This window comes from Hippichthys cyanospilos, chromosome 12 (assembly GCF_059441005.1).
Source record: "Hippichthys cyanospilos isolate Australia breed blue-spotted pipefish chromosome 12, RoL_Hcya_1.0, whole genome shotgun sequence".
Classification (NCBI taxonomy): domain Eukaryota; kingdom Metazoa; phylum Chordata; class Actinopteri; order Syngnathiformes; family Syngnathidae; genus Hippichthys; species Hippichthys cyanospilos.
Window position 1 is genome coordinate 19,094,918 of NC_142380.1, and position 11,583 is coordinate 19,106,500.

The following is an 11,583-nucleotide window of genomic DNA, read 5'->3' on the forward strand; positions in this document are numbered from 1 at the left end:
TCGTCTCTGTGTGCCCTGCAATTAGCTGGCAACCAGTTCAGGGTGTGCCCCGCCCTACTGCCTGAAGCCAGATGGGATAGGCACCAGCAAGCCCAATTGTATTGTCTGAAATCAGTTAGAGCAGGAACACTATCGCTGCCGGAGGATCATTGTAGAGATTTGCAGTTTCTTTCGGTCTTCCCGACCCACAGGAAGTGAGGAATATCTAGCTTGTTAAAAAAATTATTTAGGAATGGGGATCTGCTGGAAAAGGTATAGAAATTCAGGAAGAACAGTCATCTTGATTCAATTCACCCGTCCAGCAAGAGATAAGAGGGTAATGAAGACCAAAGTCTTTCACTGTGCCATCCAGTAGAGCTAAAAAGTTGTCTTCTTTCGCTCCCATATGAAAGGTACACCTGAATGGGGGAGCATCCTGGCCGGGGGGGATTGAAGTACTGTACTTCACTCTTTTGAATATTCAGTTTGTAGCCAGAAAACTTACTTTACCTCTAAATTTCATCACTCACATACACTACAAGTAAAAATCAAAAGTATTGCTGGGCTTGAATTGACTAATGCCTTTTGTTAGGGAATTTAAAAACTTCTATATTGCATTTCCTGGCCAAGAGCCAATATGAGGGAGCTTGTCCATTTGCTGTGCACCCATTGGTTACTCGAATGAATCACCTCCTTGCTATGGAAATGCATAGCTCGCTCAGCTATCAGCAAGCAATTTCTTACGGAAGCGGTCCTTTAACATCTAATTCTAAACATTGCTTTAAGATTTCATTCTGCACAATAATCCCAAAGAGCAAGATTGTGTACAGTATGCATTTTAGTTCATGATATTGGTGTCCTTCCGTTCGAGTTTGGTCAAAAACATTGAGATTATTATATCAATGGCATTATTGATTACTGACCAGTTATTTTTGAACAAATCATATAATTTCACCATTCTTCAATTTGACCAACTTTTTACCATTTACAAGCTTTAGTAAGAGTTACTCAAATCACTATATTTAACCACTAAGCAATATTACTTGAGCTGCAAGACTTTGCAGCCCCTAGGCACGTTGGGTAGTAGCACATTGATATATATCCAAATTACAACTCTGTTTTAGAAAATAACGTTTGCACTTTTTTTTTTTTTTTAACAAAGATGTTTTTGCTAGTTACAGCGTTTTACAAAGAAAAAAAAAAGTGAATGTGTTTCAAAATCTTTGTGGCCCTAACATCCTCAAGATCATTTATGACCAAGATCTGGTACGTCCAATTTGAGCATTTTTTTTTTTTTTTTTTTTAAAGGGTTGGCTCAGCATAGGACATAAAAACTTTTTTTTTTTTTTAAATGGTTTGCGACGTCTTGCTGGCGCTAGTACAATGTAAAACTTGATCATAGTTGGCGCCAGGTTTGAACGCTCATTAAATGTGTAAAATTGAAATGATCAGATGTTAAGTGTATGTTATGAGCCATGCTTTGATGCTTTCCTGCCCAATTTTTAGGGACCAGTATATTTAATCAATGGGCTCAACACAGAGCTTAAAAAGTTTTTTTATTTTTTTTGCCACTCGGTGCCAGCTTTTAATGTCACGATAAAGAATCGCAAAATTCGGGAAACTACATTATCAGTGTGTGTGCTATTTTGACTTTTTAATTTAATTAGGTAAACGTAATTCCGCAGTGCATAAAATCGTAATATATGCAGCAGTCGCTGCTTGGGCTCTAATAATAATAATAATGATCTGGAGAAAAACAAGAGGGACCTCACAGTGGTAGCTACTCAGGCCCTAGTAATCCAGCGGGGCCTCGCAGTGGTCTCTGCTCAGTCCTCAAAAATAATAAAAATAATAATCTGGAGAAAAAACAAGAGGGACCTTGCAGTGGTCGCTGCTCTGGACCGAATTATCACAGTTTGAAGGACCTAAAGAATGGAGTGACGTACCTTGGGTGAAAGATTTCTGGGTGTTCGTTTATGAGCACAGAAATAACCACACACACGTGACAAGTCAAAACCATTGCAAAGTGTTTATTCCTAACAGATTGTCTAATGCGGCATACAACAAGCCAATGGTTCAAAACAAAGCGCTCCGGGTCATTTGGTGATTTTAGCTGCGAAAATCGCTGGACAGAATGACAAAAAGTATGTCTGCCTGCCTGGTCCAATCTTAATCCACACACAGAGGGAAGTTGCACGGACGCGTCAGCAGTGCCTAGTTGTTCTTGTCCTTTGCTCCCCACTTTTGGGTGAAGAGTCCAATATCAGCCATTTGATATACGACAGTGCTCCTACATTGACAGGTTCCAACACGACAAAACATACAAACAGCACGACGGTTAACTTTGATACATTCAAATTGTCTAACTAGCCACTGCATACAGTACATGTATAAAAGTCCATGTACTGAAAGATACTTCATTGCAAGTGTTTGTCTCTGAAGTGGGGCATTTAAGAATTATCTGGTCATTCGAGGAAGAAGGAGAAGAACCAGATTACCCTCTGGAATATTATTCTTTGAAGCTGACCTGGGCTACCCACAGTGCTGTAATTTGTCCAACATCACTCATTGTCTGACAACAGCATACTAATCCACAAATAATTAAAGCTTTTGAAAAATTAAATACCCTATGCTAAAATATATCCCTTCAGTGGAAATTAAAAACTTTGTTCACTGGCCACATTTCTTTTTAAAGACCATTTAACGTAACGTCCATGAGGACTATTTGTGCGACAAGGATGAGATGACTGACAGATAAGCGTGGTCAAGACACTCAATTTCCCTTTAGGGGCTTTGCCTCCCTTTTTCCCCTTTGACTGATAAGCAAGTTGAAAAGTAACTTTGTGTTTAGTTCTGATTTTCATCTATGCTTATTTTATCAATGGAGACTTGATGTGATATGCATGGTGAAAGGCAATGTGGAAATATGACAGGAGAAAGTATAAAACACATACCTACTGCAAAATAAACTGGTTGATAAACTCGTTCTGTTCAGATTCCACTTTGGAGAATGCGTCACATTCAATGCAATATCTGAAACAAAAAAAATATCAAGTATTGGTCATCTCATTGTGTAAAAACACTGACTAAATATTCTTAATTTTTCATGTGTCAAATGATAAATTTTCATCATTTGAAAGCAGTCTGGTGATTGTGCTGAAATTCAGAATAGAACATTATGAACAACAGTTCATTTTTTTTAAGTTTTAGTACTTGCACTTAAAGTGAACACCATGTCTGTGGTTCTACAGTTAGACTCTAGCTAAAACATAATACAGTGACATAAGCGTAACACAAAAACATAGCCAGCTAAGGGATCAACGCTTTAGATTTACATTGCGGAGCGGGGGGGGGGGGGGGAGTGCTGCTGCTGCTGCTGCTGCTGCTGCTGCTGCTGGCTGCTCTAAAAACCACATCATCCTTCTCATTATGTATCAACAGCGGCCACAGGTCTACAGGTGTATATATATATATATATATATATATATATATGTATATATGTATATATATATATATATATGTATATATGTATATATATATATGTGTGTGTGTGTCCATTCTTTCTTAAATACCCGGGACTCCCGGGACCCGCTATCAATTTTTCTTGTTTGACATTGCCTTTCGGTCTCTTTCTCACTTTCTTCCTCGACATTCTGCAAAATCATGTCATTGCACCTACTGTGACACCTGGTGTTGGTAGTCTGTCAGAACAAGTCAAAATGAAACGAATGGAATCATTCAAACCAAATTTTAATTCTGTGCCATCATAGGCGGGCTGGGTTAAAAAGACCCAACAGGCCGCGGGCTGTAGTTTGCCCATGCCTGAGCAAGACACTGAACCCCCAGTTGCTCCTGATGCTTCGATCAATAGGGAACAACCATTGACACACCCAATCATACCTAAAAACAATTTAGTATGTCCAATACAACACCTGTTGCACCTGTCATTCAGTGTTTTTTTTTTTTTATTTAATGATTTGCTGAAATTAAAATTTAAATGTCTTTCCTTATAAGATTTCCCATAAAGTTTGTCTTCAAATTTGTTCTCTGAAATACTTAAATGTTGTACGAACATGAAGTTTTAATTGTCATATACCTTTCAAGTTGTGTTTTCTTCTCTGCAATGAGAGCCTGAAGCTGCTTTTGCAGTGCCTCTCTTTGCATAGCTACCAACTTCAGCCCGTTTCTTGCGCTAATGGCCTAAAATTAGAGAATCTATGATAGTTGTGGCATTTGAAGGCTTGATAATCATAAACAAAACGCCAGAGGGTAAAAAAAAAAATTCAAACCCGACCTTGAATTTTTCTGTCTCTGTCTCCTTTGCCATCTGATCTACAAGCTCGATTAGACATCCAACTCTTTCTTGAAAGTGTCCAATTTCTGTAAAATATGGAATAGGAATTAGATGTGAGGTTAGTGGATGGCTTACAGTAAATTAATCACATTTGATGTGTGAAGAATAGAGACAGGTCTTACTGTTGATAAATTCTTCGCACTCTTCCTTGAGTTCTGAGTTCTCTTTGCGGACATCTGGCTCTAGCGCTTGTAGTTTGTTGAATTCATCCCAAAAAATGCCTTCCTCTTCTATTAAGTCTTGAGCCATATCAAAGGGTCTAACATACAAAAGTGAGTGAAATTGAGATGTCCACTTAATGGCTGAGTACATTTTTAACGTTTGCACTAGTAAAAATGATCATGTGTGGTATATTGAATTAAAAACAAAAATAAAACAAACTGATGTATTTTAGTCCGAAAGAACAAGATCTCAGATACAAGCGGCCAAAATGAGTTTCCTCCAAAGGGTGTACGAAATAGAAATGCGGTGAGAAGATCGGTTATTCAAGAGGGACTCAGCGTCGAGCAACTGCTCTTCAACATTGAGAGGAGCCAGTTGAGGTGGCTCGGGCATCTGGTTAGGATCCTCCTGGTGAGGTGTCTTCGGTGGCTTTAATTTCCGTGGCTAATTCACCCTCTTGAGCCACGGTATGAGCTAACATAACAGCATGACTAGTGGCACAGTAGCCTGCAGCGGGAGCCTCCTCTTGATGTGACTCATACTCTGGTCATTGTCTGCAGCCAATGACTTGCTACAGCCTACCCACGCGGCTAACGTGGCTAACATGTTTATGCTACTTTCACTGAGCATTTTATGCGAGTTCATGCCAGTTAGCATCTTTTCCACAGCAGGTGGTATAGTTAACTGCCCAAAGAGCACAGTCTTACAATGTGGTCATGCTTGATTTTTTTAAAAATAACATGACCATAAAAGTTTAGACAAATGTCTGCTGCACCGTGGATGACTTGTTGCCGTTCCTAGAAATGAAATCACTATTGTAGTTACTATTTGCATTCATTTGTATTTGTTTAATGTTTGGCACTTTAAACAATTGATTTGTATTTTGTTCAAGTTCAACTTTTCTGAGCGATCTCAGTTCCATCTGTTATTGCAGCAGTATTTGGAAGAACTTTAGTTTGTTAATGGGAGCCTGCTCAATAAAAATATATCCATCTTGAAATTGGAAAGTTTATATTAGCAGTTATTTTATTCTTTTGACAATTTTGCGAAAATATTGTCATATCTCATCCTCGTGGACACAATCTTGTGACATATCTCGTCTCGTGGAATTTGTATCTCGTCCCATGCCTAACTACCACTGATGTGATGTAAAAATTTAACTGCGTGGCTAATGTGTCTGCCTCTCTTAAACTAAATAGAATCTACTTAGTTGGAAGGCGGCTGTGGCGGCTGGAAGGTGGTTTCAACAACACCACCACGACTTGTCTTCGCTTCCTCGTGCATGCACTTAAACGTGCTGGTCAGGACAAATATTTGTACAGAACAGAAAGCAAATGGTCCGAAATTAACAAATGTGTCCGAAATTAACACAAAATTTCAGCATGTCCACAAAATTAAATATAACAAAACAAAATTAAATACAAAACAATGTATGCAAACTCCAAATTAATTCACAAACACAAATTACTCAGACACATTCAAATGAAAATATTTTCTATTCTGTACGAAAACATGTTACAATTGTGACTGATGATGCTCCCAACATATATACAGAGGGCCTCCGGTTTACGAGATTAATCCGTTCCACGGTTGGGCTCGTAAGGTGAATTCACCGTGTGGCGGGCAATCCCAACATATGTATATATGTATATATGTGTGTGTGTATATATATATATATATATATATATATATATATATATATATATATATATGTATATGTATATGTATATGTATATGTATATATATGTATATGTATATATATGTATATGTATATGTATATATATGTATATGTATATATATGTATATGTATATATATATGTATATGTATATATATATGTATATGTATATATATGTATGTATATATATATGTATATATATATATATATATATATATATATATATATATATATATGTATATATATGTATATATATATATATATATATATGTATATATATATATATATGTATATATATGTATATATATGTATATATATATATATGTATATATATGTATATATATATATATATATGTATATAAATATATATATGTATATATATGTATATGTATATATATATATATATATATATATATATATATATATATATATATATATATATATATATATATATATATATATATATGTATGTATATGTATATATATATGTATACTATATATATACTGGTCTCTATTACGAAAAAGCGAGAGAACACTACAATCATCTGGCACTTAAAACCCACGGAGTCAGTTTCTCATGATATTTTGTTAGAAGAAAAGGGTTCTTGGGTTCTCCAGGGTTAAGCCAAAATAACTCAACCTGTCGGATTCCTACAACGAAGCAACGTGGCAAACAGTCACGTGAAACAACACGGAGCAGAGAATACTTTCGTCAAAACCAAAGTTGAAATGATATGACAGCTTTAGCAAAGCTCACGATTAAACCAAGCCTTAATATATGTGGCGTTTGGCTAAACAATAATTGTGTCAAATGCTTACCTGATACGATAATGTTTCGAGCTTGACCAGGAGCCACTAACGTCCCTGTTTGAACAATTTATACCGTTAGACAACCCTCTTCCATGGGAAGAGGAAAAAGTCAAGGAAATTTCTGTAGCGACTGCCACATATGAAAAGGACGTCAGCGCCAACCAGATGATTGGCTCTTCGCGGCTGAAGCCAGATGGTGGCCATCTTACGTTGCCAGACTTCCTGTTCACTTTTCATTCAACGTTTTACGAATCATCAGTGGTGATGGAACTTTCACTCTTTATAGAAAGCTGGTAATTTACGAACCATTTCAATAAAACGAATCTTTTGGTAGACAGGATTTTGGTTATTTTAACTCTTTCACTGCCGGTTTTTCTCTCCTTTTTTCAAGAAAAAATATGCTTATGGCAAATATTACTCGTTTATAAGTAATTTGTTGAAAACAACTCCACTTCCATAGATTAGGTCTACAGTTGCATATTATCAATACACGAAAATACCACATTGTAAAAGTATCAAATTCTATGGGATCACAGAATTTGTTTCCTTGTTCATGTGTCACAGAAGTTGAAATTACTTTTTTTGGCTAAACAAGAAAAATCGCACGTATAAATGTGTACCTATATTTACAAGTAGGATTCATTGTCCCACCAAGAAATACCAATAGATTTTATTTAATCAAAACTATTTTAATTTCATGCTGAGACAACCCAAGAATATCTAAAATGGCAGTTTGTAAATGATGATTTTATTACCAAGCGCAAAAAAATCCAAACCCCATCTGACATGTTAAAAATAATTGCACCCCTGCCCCCTTGCTAATTCATTACAGATAGCTGCTGCTTTCATTCCAAATAGAAATACAATAATTGGATGAATCGATTAATTTAAATTCTTCGTTTGATCAACCTTTGCTCATATTTGTCATCGGGACCAGGTGTCTCATATCTCAATGAGATATGCAATTATTTGTTATTTTTTGTTTTTACATCATCACTGTTCAGCGCTTTTTTAAAGTCTCAACCTAATAAATTTACTAGACAATGTGGAGCCATTACAAAGGTGTTCTGATATGATTTTTGGTTTCTGGTTTTCAAACAACTAGTGGTTTTGTCAAGGTGTCTATATTTATTGCTTTGACAATGCTTATTCCTTTAGGCATATCCAAATTGTATAGTTTTTGTCTTATTACTCTGCATCCTCCTGAGTCATATGAACAATTGAACATATATAAAACTTTGTCAGGTCTATTCAGGTCTCTAGTTCCTATGCATATCTACATCCACTAATTAGCAGAGGTGAGCACTTTGTCAGCACTGACTGACTATCCGTCAGTCCGTTACCGATGGACGCCCGTTTTGTGAACAAATTGATGAACGACAGCAACGGAAAAAAGCCCAGAAAACGTCTGATTAAAAATGGGTTTGCAATTTTCATCCATCGCCGCAACTTTCATCCATCGCTGTAATCGTCGGGATAGACATTACATCAGATGTCCATCAGACATCCGTCAAGTCCGCCACACCCTATTTTGCCTACTAAAACATACTTCAACTGACTTGCATGTTTATCTGCAACTGTATATTGCTGCATTTTTATAGTACTAACTGCTCAAAGAACCTAGAAACTTATCTCGTCAAACTAGTTCCTAGCATGTTGGTTTTTTGAAAGATCGCCCAAACCACAACATAGTAAAACAATTGATCTAATCCAGACAGAGAGTGGGAAAGTGCACAAGGCCTCGGGCCAGTCCTGCCACAGGTCGGAGCAGAAAATGGCAACTTTTCACCTTCCACATTGAGTTCTTATACAGTTTTGGGGCATGTACTGTAGTCCCACAGTGGAAAGCAGGTACATGTGTATGGGGATGGTGTCTTTCATTTGTCGACCATTCTTTTGAAGAGGGGGAAATCAGTGCGCCATAAATCTTGAACTTTATCTTCTTCAGTTTACACTGGGATGTTGGAGGAAGCCTTTTGTTTCTTTTCTAGGTAGCATTTGGTCTCAACATCTTTGGGGTCAAAATTACACATTTGCTTTACTGCAATGCAGTCAATTTGACAATAGTCACTTTCCAAAACATTATTTTGGGTACAGCCTACGCGGCAGGGTACCAGTTGATCCACGGACCGGTACCGGTCTGGGGACCGGCGGTTGGGGACCGCTGTCATACGGGACCTCTCCCGATACAGATATCAGAACACTAATTTTCAACTCAGTACTGGTGAATTTTTTTTTTTTTTTAAATGATGTATGAATGAATGAATGATGAGGGCCGGCGTGGTTCAGTGGCAAAGTCATCATTATCTTCTCCCAACTGAAAGGTTGTGGCTTCGATCCCCTGACCTCAGTCACCATATTGCTCCTGACGCGTCATCAGTAGGTAAATGAGTTATCAGTGTAAAGCGCTTGGAGTACCCAAGGTAGAAAGCACTGTTTAAGTGTTAAGTCCTTTTACCATGTATATAAGTGGGGTTTGACTAACACTATACATTAGTATACAGCCTTGAATATATTAAGCAGTGCTCTCGTTTGCCTGTGTCTGAGATGCATATACAGTGGACCCCCGGGTTACAGTGTCCCTGGCTTAAGTTTTTTTCATGTTGCGATGTGGAATACTGAGTTTTTTCGTCCCCTCTTTACGGCATTTTCCCCGCGCTGCGACAAAAATGTCATGACCCTAGGGGGTTGGCTGTATTTGTGTTGTTTTGTCTCCATCTGCAGGCGTTTTTAGGTAATTGCACTTATTTTCTCTTGCGGTCTGCCTCCATGCAATGCATCACTACAATGCTGGTCTGCTATTGGTCGGCGTCTCCTCACGGAAATGCTGGTCTGCTATTGGTCAGCCTCACTCATTTCAAAATGGCGGAACGGTAAAGCTTTGTTCATTTGTGAGTGGTTACAAAACCCTATTTATAGTGCATTTTACTGCTTAATTCAAAGTTGAATGGGCTAGCCATGGGTCCCAAGAATGCTAGTGGTGTTAAAGATAGAACTAAGAAGATGATTTATATGGAAACAAAGCTGGAGGTAATCAACAAATAAGAAGCTAGCCTAGCCTAGGCTAGCCTTATTAGGGAATATGGGCATAACAAGCGCCACTCAAAGATAAATAAATCCTTTCTACATTTTTTATTTATGAGGTTTTCTGATTGTATATTATATATATGTAGCACTTACGATACTATTTTGGTACCAATTTTTCATATGTATGTACAATTTTGGTGTTTTTACCTGGAGTAAATGATGGGATTGCCCATCATACGGTGAATTCGCCTTATACGAGTCCAACCGCGGAACGCATTAATCTCGTAACACAGGAGCCCATTGTATGTACTGTATATATATATATATATATATATATATATAAAAATATATATATATATATATATATATATATATTACTCAGCAAAACCTGACCACTTCCGAACATTTTTTTTACAACTTCCTCTGCCATGTTTGTTTTGATTTCACAGGTCATGTTTCAGTTTCACCCAGGAGCTCGTTGTACAAAAGATCATTGCATTTAATGTTCCAGCAGGGAATGTTCAACCAGCTTGGTAAGGGGCCATTACAGTCAAGCGAGCTAGGAGAGAGAGCAAGGGAGTCGCGCTGAGCAGTTAGCAGCTACAAAAGTGCAATTTGCTAGATTTACGACCAGTTGACTGTCTTTCAAGTTGAAGATGTGTACCGGTATGTTTCCCAAGTGAGTGTTGTCACTAATTCGGGTGTTCATTTTCTTTTGTTTGTGATGTGTTAATCCTCTTGCTACCGAAACATGCGTACCCATGTTAGCATTAGCTTGCGCTATGCTAACATAGCAAATAGGGTTAGCAAATACACAGCAAATAGGGTTATAATCATTAAATTTATTCCTTTCTAATGAAAAAACAGTCTAAATCTTACGCATTGCCCCATTAATACCTCCAACTTAGTTGGTAAGTGTTAGAATAATTGTAAATATAGTGATTATACATTTGCAACAAAAAATAAATGCTTGCAATGAAGAAACGCTTTGCTGTGTGAATGATTGTGGTTTGGATTGTAATTATTACAGTGACTATGAATTTACTATAAAATATAGACTGCTGTGGTATGTTGGTGGTATGCTGTGAGAATGAGTGCACTGCTTGTGGGAAAAAAAAAACCTTTGGTATTGTTTTGTCTCAAGCAGAAGGAAGGCCGCTCAACCCTGCCAGTTGGAGCAGTCCCGCAGCTGTGACTCTTATCGATGTCTCGATATGCATAATATTTTATCAGAATGACTTGCTACGTATAATATTTTATCATACATGCATTAGTTTCTCACCCACATGCTCACATATAGGACAAGTACACAAGGTTCCGGCCATAGACTTGCATTTTTTCCTGCCTCTTGAAGGCCGGGACCTTCATGTAGTTAGGGATTTCTGTATCAAATAAAAGTGAAAGGGGTTGGAGAGAATGGCAGAGCGCAGTCGAATTGTCCTTGGCCAGTTCCTCTTCGCTCCCCTCATGCATGAGTTGGGAAGATTGCCTTGTCTCCTTTTTTGTGTACAGTTTCTTACAAATGTCTGACAAATGAACCTGACAGTTAGTGTGCCTTGTTTTCTTTGTTAGCTA

General features: G+C 37.5%; 1 protein-coding gene across 2 annotated transcripts; it reads right to left on the minus strand.

Annotated features, from left to right (window-relative positions):
• Positions 1-1,984: 1,984 nt before the first annotated feature.
• On the minus strand, positions 1,985-7,175 carry LOC148415226 (intraflagellar transport protein 20 homolog). 2 transcript variants are annotated; one of them, XM_088430346.1, is made up of 6 exons: positions 6,991-7,175; positions 4,456-4,592; positions 4,274-4,359; positions 4,076-4,179; positions 2,938-3,012; positions 1,985-2,269 (listed from the first exon to the last, which is right to left on the minus strand). In XM_088430346.1, the coding sequence occupies exons 2-6, from the start codon at positions 4,580-4,582 to the stop codon at positions 2,194-2,196; spliced, it is 468 nt and encodes a 155-aa protein (XP_088286472.1). In that variant the 5' UTR covers positions 4,583-4,592; positions 6,991-7,175; the 3' UTR covers positions 1,985-2,193. The 2 variants fall into 2 exon arrangements, with proteins under 2 accessions (XP_088286472.1, XP_088286473.1); XM_088430347.1 differs by having other exon boundaries at positions 2,934-3,012; positions 6,991-7,170.
• Positions 7,176-11,583: the final 4,408 nt, after the last annotated feature.

Excerpts from the sequence above, each read along its gene's own strand:
- LOC148415226 (XM_088430346.1), bottom strand. The coding sequence starts at position 4,582 with ATGGCTCAAGACTTAATAGAAGAGGAAGGCATTTTTTGGGATGAATTC. Across the intron at positions 3,013-4,075 it reads AAGAAAACACAACTTGAAAG|ATATTGCATTGAATGTGACG; the intron begins GTATATGACAAT and ends TTTTTGTTTCAG. Across the intron at positions 2,270-2,937 it reads ATCAACCAGTTTATTTTGCA|GAGCACTGTCGTATATCAAA; the intron begins GTAGGTATGTGT and ends CTGTCAATGTAG.